This window comes from Pipra filicauda, unplaced genomic scaffold (assembly GCF_003945595.2).
Source record: "Pipra filicauda isolate LSUMZ 115617 unplaced genomic scaffold, ASM394559v2 scaffold846_size100090_pilon, whole genome shotgun sequence".
NCBI lineage: Eukaryota > Metazoa > Chordata > Aves > Passeriformes > Pipridae > Pipra > Pipra filicauda.
Window position 1 is genome coordinate 32,879 of NW_024105027.1, and position 23,422 is coordinate 56,300.

The 23,422-nt window shown below is 55.2% G+C and overlaps 1 protein-coding gene across 1 annotated transcript in view; it reads right to left on the bottom strand.

Moving 5' to 3' along the window:
* Positions 1–23,422, bottom strand: part of LOC113987600 (fibrillin-2-like) — a gene marked incomplete at its 5' end in the record, with an annotated part of 77,777 nt that overhangs the window by 23,072 nt on the left and 31,283 nt on the right. The window contains 21 exons of the mRNA XM_039390598.1: positions 335–484; positions 1,584–1,709; positions 1,835–1,960; positions 2,642–2,710; positions 3,183–3,344; positions 3,753–3,875; positions 4,187–4,309; positions 4,835–4,960; positions 6,011–6,133; positions 7,702–7,824; positions 8,856–8,981; positions 9,081–9,206; positions 9,780–9,902; positions 10,161–10,286; positions 10,713–10,838; positions 16,128–16,256; positions 18,804–18,929; positions 19,043–19,270; positions 20,601–20,726; positions 21,083–21,133; positions 22,059–22,196. Of these exons, the coding sequence (XP_039246532.1) occupies positions 335–484; positions 1,584–1,709; positions 1,835–1,960; positions 2,642–2,710; positions 3,183–3,344; positions 3,753–3,875; positions 4,187–4,309; positions 4,835–4,960; positions 6,011–6,133; positions 7,702–7,824; positions 8,856–8,981; positions 9,081–9,206; positions 9,780–9,902; positions 10,161–10,286; positions 10,713–10,838; positions 16,128–16,256; positions 18,804–18,929; positions 19,043–19,270; positions 20,601–20,726; positions 21,083–21,133; positions 22,059–22,196 (2,676 nt within the window). The remainder of the gene's footprint in view (positions 1–334; positions 485–1,583; positions 1,710–1,834; positions 1,961–2,641; positions 2,711–3,182; positions 3,345–3,752; positions 3,876–4,186; positions 4,310–4,834; positions 4,961–6,010; positions 6,134–7,701; positions 7,825–8,855; positions 8,982–9,080; positions 9,207–9,779; positions 9,903–10,160; positions 10,287–10,712; positions 10,839–16,127; positions 16,257–18,803; positions 18,930–19,042; positions 19,271–20,600; positions 20,727–21,082; positions 21,134–22,058; positions 22,197–23,422) is intronic.

Consider the following 23,422-nt stretch of genomic DNA (forward strand, 5'->3'; position numbering starts at 1 on the left):
TCTGGGTTAAATCTGGGAGGTGTGTCAGGGGTGGTGTTATGGGAGGGACAGTTTTGGAAGTGGGTGTAACAGCTGAGGTGATGTCCAAATATTGCAAATTAAATGACAATAGAAAGCATAAAGTATCATAAAAATACTGTAATTAGATGACAGTACAAAGATCTAACTCCTATATAGCTCAGGATGCACACTTGGGAAAACATTCCTGTGCATCCAGCATGGAATAAACGAGTGCTTTTTGCTTCCAAAAAGAGTTTTAGGGAGTTATTTCCTGGCTTTTGGGCATCAGAATCCCTGGAAAAGCGAGGGGACAGCAGGGAATGAGGTGACTTACGGCTGGCAGGGGTGGGACAGGGCTCACAGGGCTTGTTCCAGGCCTTGCCAATGTTGTAGGAGCAGCAGCACATCTTCTTGGTCATGTTGAAGGAGAGCTCGTTCTCACACGTGTCGTTGTAGTTGCGGTAGCACACGCTCTTCCTCATGTCTGCAGAGGCAGCACAGGCAGCATTCCCAGCCTGGCACGGGCACTGCCAGCCCTGGGAATGGGTCCTGCCAGCCCTGGGAATGGGTTCTACCAGCTCTAGGAATGGGACCTGCCAGGCTTTGGAATGGGTGCTGCGCCAGCCCTGGGAATGGGTTCTATCACCCCTGGGAATGGGTTCTGCCAGCCCTGGGAATGGGTTCTACCAGCCCTGGGAATGGGTTCTATCACCCCTGGGAATGGGTTCTACCAGCCCTGGGAATGGGTTCTACCAGCCCTGGAAATGGGACCTGTCAGCCTTTGCAATGGGTTCTACCAGCCTTGGGAAGAGGTGCTACCAGCCCTGGGAATGGGTCCTGCCAGCCTTTGGAATGGCAGCCCTGGGAACAGGTGCTCCCACTCCTGGGAATGGGTCCTGTCAGCCCTGGGAATGGGTCCTACCAGCTCTGGGAATGGATACTGTGCCAACCCTGGGAATGGGTGCTGTACCACCCCTGGGAATGGGTCCTGCCAGCCTTTGGAATGGCAGCCCTGGGAAGAGGTTCTACCAGCCCTGGGAATGGGTGCTGTGCCAACCCTGGGAATGGGTTCTACCAGCCCTGGGAACGGGTCCTGCCATTCCAACCTTTGGAATGGCAGCCCTGGGAAGAGGTGCTCCCACTCCTGGGAATGGGTCCTGCCAGCCCTGGGAACGGGTCCTGCCAGCCCTGGGAATGGAAGCTGTGAGGCTTTGGAATGGGCCCTACCAGCCCTGGGAATGGTCCTGCCAGCCCTAGGAATGGGTTCTACCACCCCAGGAACGGGTCCTGCCATTCCAACCTTTGGAATGGCAACCCTGGGAAGAAGTGCTACCAACCACTCCTGGGAATGGATCCTGCCAGCCTTTGGAGTGGCAGCCCTGGGAAGAGGTTCTACCAGCCCCGGGAAGGGGGTTCTGCCAGCCCTGGCAGTGGGTCCCACTGGTCACTCCCAGCCCTTGTGCTGCCCCCCCTCAGCCCCCAGCCCAGCGCCAGGCCCGGGTACAGGCTGGGCAGTGCCACCCCATCCCCATATGGCCCAGTATGGCCCAGTATGGCCCAGTATGGCCCAGCCCCTGCCGTACCCATGCAGTTGTTCCCTCCGTTGACCTGCATGTACTCGGGGGGGCACACGCAGGTGTAGTTGCCCAGGGTGTTGTAGCAGGTGCCAGGGCCGCAGATCCCGATGTGGGCAGAGCACTCGTCGATATCTGCCAAAAACAGGGCGAGTGGGGGGTCAAACCAGCGGGCACGGGGGGAGAGGGCACGACATGGGGTCGGGCAGGCTGGGCACCAGCCCAGAGAAGGGATTTTCATGATTTTGGGGCCCCGGTACCTTCGCAGATCCGCGTGTCCTCGTTGAGGTAGTACCCGAGGGGACACTCGCACTGGAAGCTGCCGAAGGTGTTGACGCAGTTGCCGCCCTGGCACAGCCCTGGCAGCTCCTGGCACTCGTCGATGTCTGGGGAGGGAGAGCAGAGGGAGGTGTTGGCTTGCCTGGCACCCCAGAGGGTCCATCCCAACACCTCCCGGAGCAGGAGCTCATCCCAGGAGAGCACATCCAAACTGTGTCCAGCTCTGGGCCCCTCACTTCAGGAAGGACATGGAGGGGCTGGAGCAGGTCCAGAGGAGAGCAACGAGGCTGGGGAAGGGACTGGAGCACAAGTGCTGGGAGGAGAGGCTGAGGGAGCTGGGGGGGCTCAGCCTGGAGAAGAGGAGGCTCAGGGGAGACCTCCTCACTCTCTGCAACTCCCTGACAGGAGGGGGGAGCCGGGGGGGGGTTGGTCTCTTTTCCCAGGCAACCATCAGCAAGACAAGAGGGCTGGGTCTGAAGCTGTGCCAGGGGAGGGTTAGGTTGGATATCAGGGAGAATTTCTTTGCAGAGAGGGTGCTCAGCCATTGGAATGGGCTGCCCAGGGAAGGGGTGGATTCTCCATCCCTGGAGGTTTTTAAGCTGAGACTGGATGTGGCATCAGTGCCCTGGGCTGGGAACCACAGCGGGGTTGGATCAAGGCTTGGATTGATGATCTCAGAGGTCCCTTCCAACCCAGCTGATTCTGTGATTCAAAGGTGGGCACCCAGCAGTGCCCTCACAGGGTTGGGCTTCCCCAGCACCCCCGGCATGGGGCACAGGATAACTCACCCTCCAGGATGACAGTGATGGGGTTGGGCCGGAATCCTTCCCCTCCAGGGCACAGGGTCTTGTACTCAGCTGTGGAAAAATCAGTCAGGGGGGTCCAGAGCTCGTGGGGGGGCTCCCAGGAAACAGGAGGGGGAGGGAGAAGCGGGAAAAACCCGGGAAAAACAGGCCACGGGGGTGGGGGTGGTGGCAGAGGGAGCAGCCTGACTTCCATGGCCTGCCAAGCCAAATTATCCCTCCTGGCTCTGCCTGCCTGCTGGAATAACAGGGTAATTCCACATCCCCCACCAGACTAGGGATGAAGGATCCCAACCTGAATCCCAACAAGGCACGACCAGCCGGGTCTCCCCCACCCCCCTTCACCCCTCCCCTGCCCTGCCTGGCCCTGCACAGGGTTGCCTCCCTCTCCCTCAGCTTCCCCAGCAAATCCAGGACCCAGGAGCCCCTCCCTGAGTCGAGAATCCATAGGGAAGCACCCCTGTCTCCCTTCCCTGCTGTCCATCCACCGCATTCCCGAGTTCCCCCCAGGCACTGCCCAACTCACTGGTGTTGGCTGGAGGGCACAGCTCGCAGGGGTTGCCCCAGGCACGGCCCAGGGAGCAGCAGCAGGAGGCCCGAGTGACCCCGACTCCGATCTCTGCACTGCAGGAGATCCCCCCATCTCCTCGATCCTGGGTGTCCAGGAAGCAATTCCCGACACGGGTGTCTGCACAAAGACAGCGCTGGGTGAGCAGAGCCCCTCCAGGAAACTTTGTGTGCACAGGAGGAACAGAATCACGGGGTCCCAGACTGGTTTGGGCTGGGAGGACCTTGAGGGTCATGGAGTTCCACCCCTTGCTACAGGCAGGGACACCTTCCACCAGCCCAGGTTGCTCCAAGCCCTGTCCAACAGTGCCTTGGACACTTCCAGGGAATAAGAACAGCCCCAGAGCTTCCCTGGAATAACTTCTTCAAGAAGCAGAGCACCCACATGGGTGACACAAGGTGGGCCAGGCCCAACAGGAGATGGCTCCTTTTCTTCTGGTGGTCAGCCAGCCTGGTAGTGGCCAGTTCCAGCTCTGAGGCACCACCAAGAAGGCCCCCCAAGGTGCTCTCCATGCAGGTCCCCACTCACCCACACAGCCCACCCCGGTGGGGTTCAGCTCGAAGTCCTGGGGGCAGTTGCACAAGTAGCTGCCGGGGGTGTTGACGCAGAGCCCGTTGATGCAGTTCACAGGGTCTGCACATTCATTGATGTCTGAAGGGATGGAAGGGTGCAGAGTGAAAAACAGGGTGAAGATTGGCACAGAAACCACAGCCCTGAGCTCTGCAGGTGAACACCCACACCTTGGGGTTCCTAAGGATGGTCATGGGATGGTCACCAAACCCCTTCTAGAAACAGGCCTTGCCTTGTCCCACCTCCCACCACCCTCCCAGAGGCAGCAGAAAGGAGCAGAGCCACACTGAGCTGTCCCTCCTGTCCCCCTTCCAGCGTCCCATGGGGACACTGAGCTGGCTTTAGGCTGCTGGTGCCACCCAGAGCAGTGCCCCTCTCCCAGCAGCCCTGACCTGTGCAGTTGCCTCCACTCCTGTCCAGCTCATATCCATCGTCGCAGGCGCAGCGGAACATCCCGGGCAGGTTCTGGCAGGTGCCAAAGACACAGATGTTCTGGAAGGTGCACTCATCGATGTCTGCAAAAACAGGCAGAGCTGGGCACTCAGGGTGTGCCAGAGGCAGGGCCAGCACAGGCTTCTCCTGTCCCACCACGGCCCTGCTGGGGGTGACCCATCTCAGGATGGCTTTTGGTGCCATGGGACACCATCTCCTGGGTGAGCAGGACTGCTCTCAGTGCCCTCTCCTCTCACCCATGCCCACATTTTGCATGAGTGTTGCATCAGTGCCCTCTCCTCTCACCCATGCCCACATTTTGCAGGAATATTCCATCAGTGCCCTCTCCTCTCACCCATGCCCACATTTTGCAGGAATATTCCATCAGTGCCCTCTCCTCTCATCCCTGCCCACATTTTTCAGGAACCCTTGGCCTACCCCAACCCCTCTGAAGGCTGGGGACCAACTCCTGCCAGCTGGAAGCTCAGGAGCTTTGCACCACCAGGTGATGGGGGGCCTTAGCAATGGGCTGGGTGGTGACAGAGCAGTGGAGAGGGAAGGACAGAAGGGAGGTGGGCACTGAGCTGGGCAGAACTCCGGGCACTCACCCTGGCAGGCCTTGCTGTCCTCGGTGGGGTTGAAGCCCATCTCGCACTCGCAGCGGTACCCGCCGGGGGCATTGAGGCACTGCCCGTTCTCACACAGGTTCACGTTGTCTGCACACTCATCCACGTCTAGAGAGAGCCAGCAGGACAGTGACACAGCATCCCCCAGCACGTGGCACTTCCCTCAACTCGCCCTCAGCATTCCCACAAGCCCATCCCACCCCTGTCCCAGCTCTCGGAGGAGACTGATCTTGTCCCGTGGAACCTCCCATTCATCAGGGACATAAGCTGCAGCAGAGGGGAACATTTCTGAACTGAGCAAGTACCTTGTGAAAGATGCTCCTGTGGCAGCTTAGATTACAGAATCCCAGAATCCCAGAACATAGTGAGTTGGAAGAGACCCACAAGAATCATCCAGTCCAACCCTCAGCCCCTCTTCTGCGAGGGGGCTGCAGTTCTCCTCATTGCCCTGAGCCTCCCCAAATACATCCTGAGGGGGTGGGGGATCCCTGCTGAGGGGGTGGGGGATCCCTGCTGAAGGTATCTGAGGTGTAAGTGGATTTTGGGGGGACATCTGGGATTTTGGGGGAAGCCCAGACACGCCCCCCAGGGTGCTGAGCCAGACTGGCGGGGAAGAGGGCGAAGGATGAGAAGGAAAGAAGCTCAGAAAAGAGAATGACGTGTCTGCCCAGGAGGAATTCCTCCAGAGGGGTTGTTTCTTCAAGTAAAGCTGCGATAACACGAAGCAAAATTAAATATTCCAAACCACCCTTTGAGTTGAAGCAGTAGGAAAAAAAAAAAAAGGAAGCAAAATGGTTTGGGATCAGGGAGTTATTTTGTCTGGGAGAGCAGCTCCAGGGAATATCCAGCGACTTGGAACTGTGAGAAATAACAATCCCTAAAGGTTTTTTGCTTAAGGCTTGTTACATCTGCATAACGAGCTGTGAGGGGCTTAAACACCCCCCCTGGAGCTGCTGCAGCTTGGATGAGAACACCCCACCACCCCACCACCCCTTTCACGACAACTTTCTAATTAAAAGCCCTCAAACATGCAGGTCCATCCATTGTCTACACTTAAAGAGAAACTGCCAGTGCCCCTGTCAAAGTGGGGGATTTTTGGGGCATAACTGGGATAAAATTCCACGTCCCAGGCCACATTCCTGCTGCCCGTGGCCTCACCTGAGCAGGAGAAGCCGTCGCCGTTGAAGCCCTCGCGGCAGGCGCAGCGGTAGGAGCCGGGCGTGTTCACGCAGTTGGCGTTGAGGTTGCACTTGTGCTCTTCGGTTGCACACTCGTCCAGGTCTGGGCAGGGAGAACACCCCGTCAGGGCTCTGCCTCCGGCCCTGCCCCTCGAGCCTGGGCAGCTCTGGGGGCTCAGGGACGCTCCAGGAGGTTCTCGGGGTGCTCGCGAGGCTCCGACGGATCTCCGGGAGCTTCTCCGGCCTCTGTGACCACGACGCTCGCCCGTGGCCCCAGGTGCCACATCTACACAGCTTTGAGATCCCTCCAGGGATGGTGACTCCACCACCTCCCTGGACAGCCCCTTCCAGGGCTTGACAACCCTCTCCATGAATAAAATTTCCCTAATTTTCAACCTAAACTTCCCCTGAGGGAACTTCTACCAGCCCTGGGAATGGGACCCGTCAGCCTTTGGAATGGGTGCTGCACCAACCCTAGGAATGGGTTCTACCAGCCCTGGGAATGGGTTCTACCACCCCTGGGAATGGGCCCTGCCAACCCTGGGAATGGGTTCTACCAGGCCTGGGAATAGGCTCTGCCAGCCTTTGGAATGGGCAGCCCTGGGAACAGGTGCTACCAGCCCTGGGAATGGGTCCTGTCAGCCCTGGGAATGGGTTTTACCAGACCTGGGAAGGGATGCTTCCTCTTGTCACGGAATCCCAGAACATGCCAGGTTGGAAGGGACCCCCAAGGATCATCCAGTCCAACTCCTGGCCCTGCACAGGCCCATCCCCATGTGCCTGAGAGGATCATCCAAACCCTCCTGGAGCTCTGGCAGCCTTGGGGCTGTGCCCACTGCCCTGGGGAGCCTGGTCAGTGCCCCACCAGCCTCTGGGGGAAGAACCTTTCCCTGAGATCCCACCTGAACCTCTCCTGACACAGCTCCAGCCATTCCCTGGGTCCTGTCCCTGGTCCCCCCAGAGCAGAGCTCAGGGTCTGCCCCTCCTGCACTGTAACTGCAGTGAGGTCTCCCCTCAGCCTCCTCTTCCTATCCCTTGTTCCCTGGGAGCAGAGCCCAGCCCTTCCCTGCTCTCCCCTCCTGTGAGGGTGTCACAGAGAGTGACCCACAGAACCACCTGAGTTGGGAGGGACCCCCAAGGATCACTCAGTGCAACCCTCAGCCCTGCACAGAACCATCCCAAAGAGTCACACCCTGTGCCTGAGAGCATCATCCAAACCCTCCTGGAGCTCTGGCAGCCTTGGGGCTGTGCCCACTGCCCTGGGGAGCCTGGGCAGTGCCCAACCACCCTCTGGGGGAAAAACCTTTCCCTGAGATCCCACCTGAACCTCTCCTGGCACAGCTCCAGCCATTCCCTGGTCCCATCAGAGCAGAGCTCAGTCCCTGCCCCTCCTCTGCCCCTCCCGAGGAAGTTGTAACTGCAGTGAGCTCTCCCCTCAGCCTCCTCTTCCTGTCCCTTGTTCCCTGGGCGCAGAGCCCGACCCTCCCCAGCTCCCCCCTCCTGGCAGGGAGTCACAACGAGCCAGAAGGTCCCCCCTGAGCCTCCTTTTCTCCAGGCTGAGCCCCCCCAGCTCCCTCTTCATCCAACTCCTGGCGCTCTCAGCCCACGTGCCAGCTTAGCCCAGCCCTCAGAGGTGCCCCCAGGAGCTCCCTCTCCCGGGGGGGGACTCACCGTTGCACTTCAGCCCGTCCCCGAGCCAGCCCGTGCGACACTTGCACTTGAAGCTGCCGGGCACGTTGATGCAGGAGGCGTGCATGTCGCAGTTGTGCGCCCCGATCTCGCACTCGTCGATGTCTGCGGGGAGGAAGGACACCCAGCTCAGCCCTCCCAGGGCAGGAGAGAGCAGTCAGGCATGATCCTGCTCCTGGGCTTGGGTTCCAATGGATTCCAGGAGCCCTGAACCTCGGCATTTTGGGGAACAGGCTGCCTGGAGTCAGACCCCTGAGCTGGAAGATGATGCAAAAGGAAAGGTTTGGCTTTCAACTAGAAATAGGTCAGTTCCTGTCTCTAACCTGCCTTCCTGGCCACCTCTGGCTGCCCAGGAAGGGGGTCCAGCTATGATCCTGCTCATGGTTTGGATACCAATGGATCCCAGGAGCCTGAACCTCAGCATTTTGGGGAACAGAAGAGCTGAGCTGTGCTCAGCCCTGGAAAATGATGCAAAAAGAAGAGCAGCCCCTGGCTTGGGTATCAATTAGAAATAGGTCAGTTGTTGTCTCTAACCTGCCTTCCTGGTCACCTCTGACTGCCCAGGAGGAGGTCCAGCTATGGTCCTGTTCCTGGGTTTGGGTTCCAATGGATCCCAGGAGCCCTGAACCTCAGCATTTTGGGGAACAGGCTGCCTGGAGTCGGACCCCGGAGCTGAAGGGCTGAGGAAGATGATGCAAAAGGAAGGGCAGGGCCCTGGCTTGGCTTTCAGCTAAAAATAGGTCAACTCTTGTCTCTAATCTGCCTTTCTGGCCACCTCTGACTGCCCAGGAGGAGGTCCAGCTTTGATCCTGCTCATGGATACCAATGGATCCCAGGAGCCTGAACCTCAGCATTTTGGGGAACCTCAGCATTTTAGGGAGCATTTTTTGTGCTCAGCCCTGGAAAATGATGTTAAAGGAAGGGCAGGCCCCTGGCTTGGCTTTCAACTAGAAATAGGTCAGTTCCTGTCTCTACCCTGCTTTCCTGGCCACCTCTGGCTGCCCAGGATTTGCTCCCAGCACATCCACACCCCTGGGTGCCCACGGCATCCCCCACACAACACCCCAGGCACGGTGCCCTCTCCGTGGCAGCCATGGGAGCTGTCTGGGAAGGCTCCAGGTCTGCTGAGGTCCCACCTGTGCACCCTGTGGTTCCCTTCTTGACGAAGTAGCCGAGCTGGCAGTGGCAGATGAAGGAGCCCTTGGTGTTCTCACACTCGCCGTGCAGGCAGATGTTGGGGTTGAGGTCGCACTCGTTCACGTCTGCAGGAGGAAAAGAACCATGGAACACCACAAGGACTCTGGGGCAACCCTCTGCATCCCCTCCTGCATCCACCAGCAGTGCTGCAGCACAGTCCTCACCAATGCAGGTCTTCATGTCCAGGGATGCCATGAAGCCGTCGAAGCAGAGGCACCGGTACTCGCCGGGGATGTTTGTGCACTGCCCACCATCACAGATGTCAGGATTATCCTCACACTCATCGATATCTAGAGAGGGGAGACCGTTGCCAAGGTAAACAGGATTGTGGAAGCCCAGGAGGGAGGCACAGGAGGGGCTTTGCTCCAAATCCTGCAGTTCTGGGAGCCCGTGAGAGGGGCTGGACAGGAAAATCACCCCTGGGGAACAGGCTCAAAAATGAGACTCTCTCGCCCTGAAGCGGCCACAGAGGTGCCTGGGGCAGCATCTCTGAGGGTTGAGGTGGGCACTGAGCTGCACAGGGCCTCTTGTCTGGCACAGGCACTGACCTGCACAGGATCTCTTGTCTGGCATGGGCACTGACCTGCACAGGGCCTCTTGTCTGGCACAGGCACTGACCTGCACAGGGCCTCTTGTCTGGCATGGGCACTGACCTGCACAGGATCTCTTGTCTGGCATGGGCACTGACCTGCACAGGATCTCTTGTCTGGCATGGGCACTGACCTGCACAGGGCCTCTTGTCTGGCACAGGCACTGACCTGCACAGGATCTCTTGTCTGGCACAGGCACTGACCTGCACAGGATCTCTTGTCTGGCACAGGCACTGACCTGCACAGGACCTCTTGTCTGGCATGGGCACTGACCTGCACAGGACCTCTTGTCTGGCATGAGCGCGTAGCCCTCGCTGCAGCTGCACTCGTAGCTGCCCTCCGAGTTGGAGCAGTGGGTGTCACAGCCCCCGTTGGTGATGGTGCACTCGTCGATGTCTGGGGACAAGGGACAGGTCAGGCAGCAGTTTGGGTCGTGGGTTGGGGTATGTGCCTCGCAGCAGAGGTGCTGAAGAGGACACCAATGCCTTCCCCCCAACCACAGCCACCCACACTCCCTCACCAGCAGATTTGGCCGTCGCTCAACCGGGAGGTTCCCCCCTTGTCCAACCCTCCAACGCCCCGCTGAGCGTTCTAAATAACAGGCAAGACACCAGGAGGGCTCTGGGTTCATCCTGGGGCCCTGGAATGACTCACCAACACAGCCCTGCCTGTCCAGCGTGGCCTGGAAGCCCGAGTCGCACGAGCACTGGTAGGTGCCGATGACGTTGACGCAGCGCCCGTTGCGACACAGGTTGTCACTGAGGGAGCACTCGTTGATATCTGGGGGGGGGAAGAGCAGTTGGAGCAGCCAGCCGGGCTGATTCCCACCCTGGGAATCTCCTGGTGCCCACCCCGGGGTCTCCAAACTGAGTTTGTTGTTGCCCTGTTGGTCAATGCTCAGTGAACAGCAGAAGGAACAACGTACATGGAGTGAAACCCTGGGAACAACACTGGTCCCTCCCGGGTGAGGGTGTTCTAACCATATATTACAGAATCACAGGATGGTTTGAGTGGGAAAGGACCTTAAGGATCATCTCATTCCACCCTCTGCCATGGGCAGAGACACCTTCCACCAGCCCAGGCTGCTCCAACCTGGTCTCGGGCGCTTCCAGGGAAGAAGATATTCGTACCCCCGGCACGAGACCTGAGTTTCCCTGCGTGATTCCCCTCGAACCCTCGCTGTGACACAGGTTTCCAGCCTCTCACCTATGCAGGTGTTGCCCTCAGCTGTCAGCTCGTGGCCAGGGGGGCAGATGCACTCGAAGCTGCCGTCGGTGTTCATGCAGATCCCGCCCCGGCACAGCAGCGGGTCCCGCTCGCACTCGTTGATATCTGCACACAACGACACCAATTGTCCCCTTCCAGAGGGTTTTCCAGCTAACAGGGCAGTGCTGGTGCCAGCAGCACAGTCCCCACCACCAGAGGGACATCCCAAAAAACACAGGGGTATCCCAAAATCACCCGGGATTGGGGGAGTCCAGTGGACTCCTGGTTGAAATCACAACCTTGACCTCAGCAGGACATAAAGTGTGACATCAGGAGCAAGGACATTATTAGCTTTGTGCAGCTGAGCCAGCAAGGACTAGAAGGATAATTCCCAGCCCCCCCATCCCAGTACATTTTCACAAATCCCATCAGCAGGGGAAGAATTCCTTGGAAAACGTGTGGTTGGTTTGATAGAACACCAACAGACCTTCTTGGGAAGAGCCTCCTGAGCTCCAGTGTCACACAGGGGGGTAGGAAATAACCCCCACATTGCTGGAAAAAAATCACATGTGGACCAAAAAGATGGAATTTACAAGGAACTGGAGAAATCCCTGGAATAGGTGAAACTGCTGGGAGAGAGACGGGATCCATTCAAAATGAAAAATAAAAAACAAAAGGGACAGAAAAGTTTATAAAGGCCAGGCTGGAAAACCCAAACAAGGGAAACTCCTGGAATGGTGAAGTGGTGATGGCTGGAAACAAAAAAACAACATAAGGAGGAGATGAAAAGCCTTGTTATCAATGGATTATCCATGGAGAGAGACCTTGGAGAAGGCTCTTTGTGATCTTCTAAGATGCTGTCCAGGCAAGTCTTTCTGTGCTTCACAGTCACATTCCTTGGAAAGGGCAAGTGCTGGGATGAATCTGATCCTTTACCTTTTGGAAGAGGAGTCTGAGGATGAGGTTCTTTATTCTGGTCCCAGAATGGAGTTTGTCAAAATCAAAAGATTTTGGGTTCTTGAATACCCCTAGAATTGACTGGAGATGTCCTGCAGTGACAGGAAGAGGGTAAAAAAAACCAGGGAAGCCTCCCTGGAAGTGCTCAGAGGATTCATCCACAGCTGCACCCTGAGAAATGTGAATTGAGAGCACAAAGCCTTTGGGTGCAACAGGAAGGAGCTGAGGGAGCTAAAAATCTCCCCCAGAAACCCCTCAGTGCCAGCAGAGACAGGGAGGGAGGTTGGATGTGTGGGAAGAACCCAGTTTCTTCTCAGGTGTTTATTTTTCAGATTCTGAACTTGAAATTAAGAGGGGAATATTACACCTTCCTTGGATAAAACACTCTGATGGGATCTTCAGGTTATCCACAGCTACAGGGGACTGGGATCCACCCAAAAATGGGGGTGACAGGTCCTTATCAAACACCCCCCAGGAGCTGTGCCTCGGGTTCTCCACGGTGGGAGCCTATTCCTGGTGAATTCCAGGCTGCATTTCCCCTGCCCTTGTTGTCATCCACAGCCACAGGCTGGAAAGAATTCCTCCCTCAGGAGGCTGGAGGCAAACAGAGGTGGGAAAAAAGTGAATCCTGGAGCAGAGGAAAGGCCATAATGTCACTTGGGGGTGAGGTGACTCAGCTCTCTGTCACCTCAGGGACAAGGTGGAGTTGGATTTAATATAATAATGAGCAGATAATAACGAGCTTTAAATAAATAAAGGACAATTTATATATAAAGATATTAGACATCCCACTGCTGCAAGGAGCCAGCAGGCCGTTGGTGGGGACTGTGACAGTCTCAGTGTCTCGGAGGAGGAGGAGGAAGATGATGAGTGGGAGCTGTGGGAACCCACACCACAAACTGCACGGAAAAAACAAACCCCAGGCCAGTGGCAGGGCAGGGATTGGCTTCAAAGAACACAGAGAATAAAACATGAAAAATAAATAAATGGTGTTGAATCACACCGAGGGCTGAAGTGGTTTGAAAGTCCAAGCCAAAGCAGAATATCAAGAGTAGGTCAGTGAGACAAGTGAGTCTGGCTGGACAGACGAGGAAAAGAACGTGGAATGCCAGGAATTAGAGGACAGCAAGAGTCTGGCTGAGCTGTTGGAGAAGAACTGAGGTACTGAGGTCACTGATGGGATTTTTTAAGCTCCAAACAAGAATTATTAAATTGAAAACAGATGAGACTCTGACAGAGTAAAAACAAGCACGAAGGGGATGGGAGGAGCTGTAAAGAATTATCTGAGGATAAAGGACCATGAGTTGGGCAGGTGAAAGGAGCTTTTACAATTACAACTGAAAAGTGAGTGGGGCAGGAGAGTGTGTGGATGGTCTACCAGAACTTCTCAGGAAGGAATTAATCCCTGAAAATGCCTGGGGAGCTGGGCAGGGACCTCTTTCATGGCTGAGGCTGGTATGGAACTGCTGCAGAGCCCAAGGAAAGGCATAGATTAAATATCACACACAGTGCTATTTAAATATCACATAAAGTGAGACCAAGTTGAGAGACATTTTAGAAGAGATTCAGTGGAAAGGAGCCCAAGAAAAACAGGATGAATCAGCAAGGTTCTGAGCTGGAAGAGACACAATCCATCTCCTGGTGGACCTCTTGCTCAGCAAGGTGTATCTCCATGTCCTCCTGCCAGGGGAGGCATTTGATTTAATTTGATTTAATAATGACACGTGGCTGGAGGATGGACCATGACAGCAGTGCTAGAAAGACAAAATTTAATTTATCTCCTAATACAGGAGTGGAAATAACAGGTCTGCTCATCTGCCAGGGTGTTTGAAAATGGTTTAGTGCAAGGGTTGACCACGTGAGGTTAATAAAGGGTGGAGATGGGGGGGGTGTTTAGAGTGGGGAATATGTAAACAACCACAGGATCCCAGAATGGTTTGGCTTGGAAGGAACCTTAAAAATCATTCAGCTCCAGCCTCCTGCCAGGGGGGCAGGGACACCTTCCAGTGGCTGAATTCATCAGTGGCCAAATCAATAATAGGTGGCTGAGAAGGGGAAGGAAAGTAAAAAGGCCAAGTGGGGGAGAGAAGTGGAGCTCTCAAACACCCAGTCCAAGCTGCTGGGCTGGCACAGCTCCACCAGGCACTGGCCAGTGCCCAGGAGAAAGGTGGCAGGAATGAAAACACCAGGAATGGATCCTGGCCCAGCTCAGTGGCAATGCCAGGCTCGAGCTCCAGCTGCCGGGGGCTGACAGGAGAGGAAGGTGAACGGCCAAGGTCTGGGCAGGGGAAGGTCCAAGGGAAGAGGAGCATGAAATGAAGAAGAATGGACTTGGTTCAAGGACATGAACAAGCACAAGATGAAGAAGGAAATACAAGGTGATCAGTGGGTGACCTCTCCCAGCTCTTATCTCAGCTCACGAATCCTTCGCCCTTTTTTTCCCCTCCTCTTCCCCGTTGCCGAGGGGAGGGAGATAAATTTAACTATTAATAAATAATTAATAAATTTAACTAATATCCCCACTCTGAGCCTGTTTTCCCACTCTGATGGTAACCAGTGGGTGACCTCTCCCAGCTCTTATCTCACGAATCCTTCGCTGGTTCTTTCCCCTCCTCTTCCCCATTGCCGAGGGGAGGGAGACAAATTTAACTAATAAGTTAATAAATAATTAATAAATTAAACTAATAAATTAATAAATAATTAATAAATGTAACCAATATCCCCACTCTGAGCCTGTTTTGCCCACTGTGATGGTGATCAGTGGGTGACCTCTCCCAGCTCTTAGCTCACGAATCCTTCACCAGTTTTTTCCCCTCCTTTGCCCAGTTGCCGAGGGGAGGGAGATAAATTTAACTAATCAATTAATAAATAATTAATAAATTTCACTAATAAATAATTAATAAATTTAACCAATATCCCCACTCTGAGTCTGTTTTACCCATGGTGGTGATCAGTGGGTGACCTCTCCCAGCTCATATCTCAACTCACGAATCCTTCGCCAGTTCTTTCCCCTCCTCTTCCCCATTTCCAAGGGGAGGGAGAGACCCAGCCAGGGTCAACCCCCTCCTCCTGGCCAAGGGCAGGTCCTTTTGAAGGCCTAAAAGAGTTAACTGAGGGATCTTGCTCTGTTGAGAAACCCCCCTGACACCTGCTCTGCCTGTGCTGCTGAAGAACTCGTTCTGTTCTGCTCGCTGGACCCAAACCTAATCATAAGAAGAAGGCTGGAAATGCTACACAATCAACCTAGAGGTCATAAATTAAGGCAGGGTAGACATCTGACTAGGAGAAAGGGGCTTAGAGCCAAGGGTTTCTGCAAGCTTCAGTAGTCAGGATGTTAACAACAGAAAGGTGAGGAGGTCAAAGTGAGAAGGAAGAGAAACAGGCCCCCGATTTGAGGCTGAAGGCTGGAACGAGCACCAACACTCAGTGCCAAGAGAAAAAACTGGGAAGCACCACCCTAAGCTCCACCCAGACCCCGCCTATTATTAATATGTATGATTAGATGTAATCATGTGAATGTCCATGTTAAAACGTTGCAATCACGTATGCAGACTGTATAAATCCCCTGATTTTTGCATCGGTGCTGGCCTAGGTTAAAAAGGGTTTTCCCCTGGAGTTGGAAAGTGCTTAACTCCAGGGGGGTGGTGTTTCTTGGTGTTGACCCAATCAGCGCCCCTGCAAAATTAAAACAGATCACCCCAGACCAGAAAAGAAGCATTAAACTGCCTTGCCCCCTCCCTGCTGCCATGCTGGCAGTTTGAGACAGAGCAAAGGAGCTCTGGGAGGACTCTGGGGGCAAAGACTGAGCTGAGAGCTGCCCTAAACGTTCTGACTCGAGGGAACTCGACCCCTCCAGGAAGGGATTTCCATGGGATGTCTTGCATTCTGTGATATGACCGTGGTGAAGCAGGTTTTGTCCCTGCTGGCAGTCCACGGGCGAGACCTTCAGTTGGAGCTGAAGGGCTGAGGGGTGAGAAGAGACCCCCTTGTGTGTGATGGAGAGAGAGAGAGAGAGATTTCAGCTGTGACAACTCCAGCTACGACTGCTGCTTTGAAGAGGAAAGACACTGCTGCCCTGAAAGTGGAAAGGATCTTTCCTTCTTCCCTTCTGAACTTTCACTGGAGGGAAAGGAGGGACTCAATCTAATGTGAATGTTGCTTTACCATAGGAGAGAGAGTTAGAATTGTGTATATAACGTATTTATTTGTGTAATAATTGTAATATAACTCCCTTCCCCCCCCGTACTGAGTTGTGTCATGTCTGGAAAAACCTCTCACACTGAAGTAAATTGCAGGAGGGGGGGGCTTGGACTTGGAAATTGGATTTCTGAGGGTCTCAAACTACAACAGGCGCCTTCCAGCGAGTTTACCCGGCGCGGGTGAATAAACACCTCGCTGGCTGCTTAGAGACAAAAAGTTCTTAATTCTGAGGGGTTTTTTTTTTTCAGCCTCACTTACCCATGCAGTTCTTCATCATCATGAAGCCGCTCTCGTAGCCCTCGAAGCACTCGCACTCGAAGCTGCCCGGGGTGTTGACGCACGTGCCGTGGCCGCACAGGTCCGGCGAGATGCGGCACTCGTCGATGTCTGCGGGGAGAGGGACACGCTGCCTTCAAAATCTGCATCCTGTCATTATTATTCGTATTATTATTGATATTATTTATATTATCCTGGCCTGCATCAGGAACAGTGTGGCCAGCAGGAGCAGGGAAGTGATCCTTCCCCTGTACTCTGCGTTGGTGAGACCACACCTTGAGTGTTGTGTTCAGCTCTGGGCCCTCAGCTCAGGGAGGATATTGAGGGGCTGGAGCGGGTCCAGAGGAGAGCAACGAGGCTGGGGAAGGGACTGGAGCACAAGTCCTATGAGGAGAGGCTGAGGGAGCTGGGGTTGTTTGGTCTGGAGAAGAGAAGGCTTAGAGGCAACCTCATCGCTCTCTTCAACTCCCTGAAGGGAGGTTATAGCCAGGTGGGGGTTGGTCTCTTCTCCCAGGAAACCAACAATAGGACAAGGGGACATGGGCTCAAGCTCTGCCAGGGGAAGTTTAGGTTAGATGTTAGGAAGAAATTCTTTACAGAGAGGGTTATCAGGCATTGGAACAGCCTACCCAGAGAGGTGGTGGATTCACCATCCCTGGAGGTTTTTAAAAAGAGATTGGACGTGGCCCTTAGTGCCATGATATAGTAATTGGAGTTGGATCAGGGGTTGGACTTGATGACCTTGGAGGTCTTTTCCAACCCAACCTATTCTATGATTCTATGATTCTTATTTATATTATCATTATTTATATTATTATTATTTATACTATTATCGTTTATATTATTATCATTTATATTATTATTTATATTAATTTCACGAGTTCGTGGCGCGCTGTTGGGAACCCTCAGACCCTCGCAATGCAGTCGTCATCACCTTGTGTAAGAAGAAAGGAGCTAAGCCAGACTGCTCAAATTACCGTGGTGTTACTCTGCTCTCCATTGCTGGCAAAATCCTGGCAAGAATTCTCTGCTAGAGCAGAAGGAATTCTACCTGAAAGCCAGTGTAGGAGCACCACAGACATGGTTTTGTTCTCAGACAACTGCAAGATAAGTGTGGGGAACAGAACAAAGATGGGTAGAGCCCTCCCCAGATCTTCATTCACAAAGCCTAGCCATGATTATTTATAATATTATTATTTATATTATTATTTATATTATTAATTATATTATTATTTATATTATTATTTATATTATTAATTATATTATTATTTATATTATTATTGTTTCTATTATTGTTGTTTCTATTATTATTGTTTCTATTTTTATTTTTTCTATTCTTCTTTTTTCTCTTATTATTGTTTCTATTACTATTATTTCTATTACTATTATTTCTATTACATAGGTTTTAGCACAGCTCCAGCACTTTTAGCCCAGCACCTCCACGCCAGGTGTTGTTTAACATCCCCTGTCGGGGATTCCAAGGGTGGAAAAAAACCCCACCTTGTTGTGAAAATGTGCTCAGAACAAGACAGAACTGCTTGACAGAGCCAAGTCAAAACTACTCAGAAGCCTTGAAGATGTTCCAAGAAGGACAGAGATGACGATGAGGAGGATGGGGATGAAGGGGTGGGCATTTTGGGACCACCAACTCAACTCTGGGAGGTGGGGCTGAAGGGATGGGACAGACGGTGTAACCAAGGAGGTGATGTCCAAATATTAGAATTAGATGGTGTTATAAAAATTGTAAAGGCCTGTACTCTGTGTGTGTGTGCAACACACCCTTGTGCACCAAAGTTACTACAGTTAAAGAGCTGCTTTCTGCCTTTCTCTTCTCAAAATTGCCCAGAGAATTATTTCTCCCATTTTAGGCAACAGGCACCAGGGAGTGGAGGAAGGACAGGCCACCAGCACCACTAAACCCAGCACTGGGCTTCAAACACTCATTTCAGCTCAAACTCAGTGCACAGGGGCTGGCAGGTCTGAGCCAGCAGAGCAAGGAACTCCTCATCCTGGAGGGAGGGACAGCAGCCAAGCTGTCTCCCTGGGGCAGGGCTCATCCCTCACCCCACGAGCAGGAGGAGCCTCATGGAATCACGGGACGGTTTGGGTTGGAAGGGGATTTAAAGTTTATCCAGTTCCACGCCCAGCCATGGGTGAGAACCCACCACCCTGGTGCCCTGAAGGACCCCCTGGGACCCCATGTCGGTGTTTTGTCTTTGCTGCAGCACAGCTGGGGGTTGGTGCGTGTGCCACAGAGCACTGCCTGAGGCTGCAGCTTTCCGGGCTCCCTGGATGCACGAGAGACATTAATTGGCACCAAAATCCAAGGAGGAGAGGTGTCAAAGGATCATGAAATCCCAGACTGGTTTGGGCTGGGAGGGACCTGAAAGCTCATCTCACTCCACCCCCTGCCATGGGCTGGGACACCTTCCATTATCCCAGGTTGCTCCAAGCCCTGTCCAAGGACACTTCCAAGGACGGGCATCCACCACTTCTCCCCGTCCTGCCTCCGTTCCTGGCCTCGATGCTTCTGCTCATGGTTGGCTCCTCGCCACGTCCCCAAAACAAGTGCCACAACCCCCCTGGGTGGCACCACCACGCTGAGCACCCCCAAAGGCAGCAGGGTGGGCAAGGGGTGGCCCAGAGGGGGTCCCTTACCCGTGCAGTTCCTCTCCTCGGCGTCCAGAGCGAAGCCGTTGCCGCAGATACAGCGGAAGCTGCCGATGGTGTTCCGGCACGTGCCGTGAGTGCAGAGCCCGGAGAAGACCTTGCACTCGTTCACATCTGGGGGTGGAGAAGAGCAGAGGTTCAGAGAGGGGGTGTCTCACGAGCCCAGAGCCCCCGGGGCGGGCGGAGGGCCGAGCGCAGCGAGGGGCTTTTCCCAGCTTTCCGCTCACCTTTGTAGAAGGGCCTCCCCGAGAGCACGTCCCCGCGGTTGGCGAAGCCGGGCCCGCGCGGGCAGATGGCCTTGAACTCGCCGGTGCCCGGCTTGGGGCACTCCTCGCAGTCGCTGCCCCAGGCCGAGCCCACGGAGCAGCAGCACATGTCCATGCGGTACTTGCCGGGCAGGGGCTCCGTGCACTCGTCCTCGTCCCAGCGCATGTAGCACTGCTCCACCCGCACGTCTGGGGGGCACAGCAGGGCTCAGCGACCCCCCTGAGGCGCCCACCCGCCGCCAAAGCCAACCCTGGCACTCTCTGGGACTGGCTTTGCGTGGTAAAAACCACCCTGGCACCTTCTCTGGGACTGGCTTCACATGGTAAAAACCACCCGTGGCACTCTCTGGGACTGGCTTCACGTGGTAAAAATCACCCTGGCACCCTCTCTGGGACTGGCTTCACACGGTAAAAACCACCCTGGCACCCTCTCTGGGACTGGCTTTGCATGGTAAAAACCACCCCAGCACCATCTGGGACTGGCTTCACATGGTAAAAACCATCCTGGTACCCTCTCTGGGACTGGCTTCTCATGGTAAAAATCACCCTGGCACCCTCTCTGGGACTGGCTTCACACGGTAAAAACCATCCTGGCACCTTCTCTGGGACTGGCTTCACATGGTAAAAACCACCCGTGGCACTCTCTGGGACTGGCTTCACGTGGTAAAAACCACCCTGGCACCCTCTGGGACTGGCTTTACAGCATCCCTGGAGTGGCTTTGGCTGGGGCATCCTCCAAACTGCCCAGGAATGAGCCATTCTCAGAATATGCTGACAAGGAAGGGACCCCCATGGCTGCAGCACTGAGACCTTCATTTCTTTCTCCAAGGGCCGGTGTTTCCCCAGGCAGGTCAGGCACCGACCTCTCCTTCACATCAGGGCTTCCCGTGGGGGCTTCTGGTGCCCCACAGACCCTTCTCACAGAACCATGGAATATCCTGAGCTGGAAGGGACCCACAGGGATCATCCAGCCCAACTCTTAGCCCTGCACAGGACACTCCAACAATCCATGTCCCTTGGAGCATTGTCCAAACACTCCTTGAATCCTGTCAGGGTTGGATGCTCAACCACTGCCCTGAGGAGCCTGTTCCAGTGCCATTCCCTTTTTTTTTTTTGGAATGCTGTGAGAGATTTCACAGCATGGACACAACCAGCCTGGGTCTGCTGGCAACAGGGCCGGTGAATGGCCCCTCCCCGGTGCTGGAAGCACAGATGGCCCCTGGGAAGGGCAGAGGTTTGTCCCTGTGTGCCCAGGAGTTGTTTCAGGGCTGCTGGGCCACGTCATTAACCAAAATTAGGTGATTTGGCCACTTCTGAAGTCCCCCCATGAAGAACAACTGCTGGACTCGGGGACACGAAGCTGTGGCAGCTTTGCCTCGGTTCAGCTGCCGGGTTTTGGTGCCCTTCCCAAAGACGCCACCACTCAATTCCCAAGAATTCCTGCTGCACGTGGCAGGGAGGGGCGGAGCTGGAGCACCCGTAGAGGGGCCAGGATCTGGGTGAGAGGAGGTGCCCTTACCCACACACGTCCTGGCAGTGCCATCCAGGGTCAGCCCCTCGGGGCACTCGCAGCGGAAGGAGCCGGCGGAGTTGACGCAGCGCCCGTTGGGGCAGACACCGGGGAACACCTCGCACTCGTTCACGTCTGTGGGCACAGGAGCAGGAGAAGGGCATGAGACTGGCACGGGGACAAGGCCAGCATGGCCTCCAGGGGCTCCTGGAGGAGATGGAAGCAGCCCAGAGCTGCCCTGCCAGACTAAAAAGTGACAACTCGCTCCATGAAAAGCACATTGTCCCTGCACGGCCACAGCCAAGCCCAGCCAGGGGCTGAGCACAGACAGACAGACAGACAGACAGACAGAGGCCACACATCCACAGAGTCCAACAAAAGGCCAGAAGGTGTAGAACCTCCCCTCCCAGACTTGGAGAGGCAGGACAGCAGCAAATGAACAGTGACCACGATCCCGAGGGAAAGTTTCCCATGTCCTGCTGCAACTGTACCTTCACAGGTGACCCCCTTCATCCGGGCGTATCCCCGGGGACAGGCAGTGTCTGCAAGGAAAGATGGGAATGTCAGCAGAGAAACGGGCTGCTCCTGCCTTCCTGATCTCCCAGAGAATCCTGGAATATCCTGAGCTGGGAGGGTCCCACAAAGATCATCCAGTCCAACTCCTGGCCCTGCACAGGACACCCCAACAATCCCCCCTGTCCCTCAGAGTGTTATCCAAGAGTTCTGGACATGTTCCCCAGGGTTTTCCTTTGTTCTTCTTCACCCCCTGCCCCTCTTTATTCAAGGAGCTGGGGCTTCATTTGTCCCCTACGAACACAGAAACATCCACAGCAACAATGCAGCAGGATTTCTGTAGAATCCTGGAATATCCTGAGTGGGAAGGGACTTACAGGGATCATCAGGACACCCCAACAATCCCTCAGAGGATCATCCAAACCCTCCTGGAGCTCTGGCAACCTTGGGGAATAACCATTCCATGGGGAGCCTGTTCAGTGCCCCACCATCCTCTGGGGAGGAGGAACCTTTCCCTGAGATCCATCCCAAACCTCCCCTGGCACAACTCCATGGATTTCCATGGAAAAATGGGCGACACGGGGCAGAGAAGGATTTCAGAGCAGCTGGAATTTATCAGGGATCCTCCAGGGTAAAGCACAATTTCTGGATTTACGAAAGCAAGTGGGAGGGGAATGGATAAGACAGAGTTGGAGACTGGATTTATTCAGAGAATCCTGGAATATCCTGAGCGGGAAGGGACCCACAAGGATCATCAGGACACCCCGACAATCCCCCCTCAGAGCGTTGTCCAAACCCTCCTTGAGCTCTGGCAGCCTTGGGGCCGTGCCCACTGCCCTGGGGAGCCTGGTCAGTGCCCACCACCCTCTGGGGATGAAGAACCTTTCCCTGAGATCCATCCCAAACCCCCCTGGCACAGCTCTGAGGGGATCCCCGTGCCAGGCAGGGCCTCACCGATCTCGCAGCGCTCGCAGGGGCTGCCCCAGGCTGCCCCCAGGGTGGCACAACACTCCGACTTGAGCGTGGCCCCGTTGATGTTCACCTCGCAGCGCCCGTCCTGGATGTTGAGCCAGCAGGTCCCTTTCATGCTGTCTGCAGGGATGAAGACAAGGAGAGAGTGAGGAGCTGCTCCACTCCCAGGTTCATGGAACCCTGAGGAGCAGCCCTGGAGCCCTCTCTGGCTGCAAGGTGGCTGTTGGTCCTTGGGGTCGCTCTGTCCTTCAATCTGTGGGGCCAAGTGGGTTCCAGCAGGGACACAAACCCTGCTGGTCCCCAGAGCCCTGTCCTGCCCTTTTCCCATTCTCAACCTGCTCCTTTTCTGGGTGGAAATAGTCCTTTATCCATCTGTCCTGTGATGCTTTGCAAGGCCCTGACCATCGAGGAGTGGGAAGTGGGAACCTTCCCATGGTCTTGATGACAAAGGATCCACTTTTTCTCGACGTGCCCTAATGTCACCACACCCCCAACCCATCTGCTGAGGGAGAACCCACCATCCTGATGCCCTGAAGGATCCCCTGGCACCCCATAGGGACCCTGGGTTCCCCTGGGACCCTGTGTGGGGGTGCAGCACAGCCTGAGGCTGCAGCTTTCCGGGTTCCCTGGAGGCAGGAGAGACATTAATTGGCACCAAACTCCAAGGGAACACTGAGTGGGAAGGAGAGGTGTCAAAGGCTCATGGAATCCCAAACTGGTTTCGGTCGGAAGGGACCTTAAAGCTCATCCAGTGCCACCCCCTGCCATGGGCAGGGACACCTTCACTAGCCCAGGTTGCTCCAAGCTGGCCTTGGACACCTCCAGGGATGGGGCAGCCACAGCTTCTCTGGGAAAACCTGTGCCAGGGCCTCCCCACCCTCACAGCCAAGAATTCCTTCCTGATATCCCACCTAACCCTGCCCTCTGGCAGTGGGAAGCTATTCCCTGTATCCTGTCCCCTCTATCCCTTGTCCCCAGTCCCTCTTCAGCTCTCCTGGAGCCCTTTCAGGCCCTGGAAGGGGCTCTCAGGTCTCCCTGGAGCCTTCCCTTCTCCTTGAACACTTTCTGGGATGGGGCAGCCACAGCTTCTCTGGGAAAACCTGTGCCAGGGCCTCCCCACCCTCACAGCCAGGAATTCCTTCCCAATATCCCACCTATCCCTTTGGCAGTGGAAAGCCATTCCCCCTTGTCCTGTCCCCCCATTCCTTGTCCCAAATCCCTCTCCAGCTCTCCTGGAGCCCCTTCAGGCCCCGGAAGGAGCTCTAAGGTCTCCTTGGAACCTTTTCTTCTCCAACCTGGCCTTGGACACTCCCAGGGATTCAGGGGCAGCCACAGCTTCCCTGGGA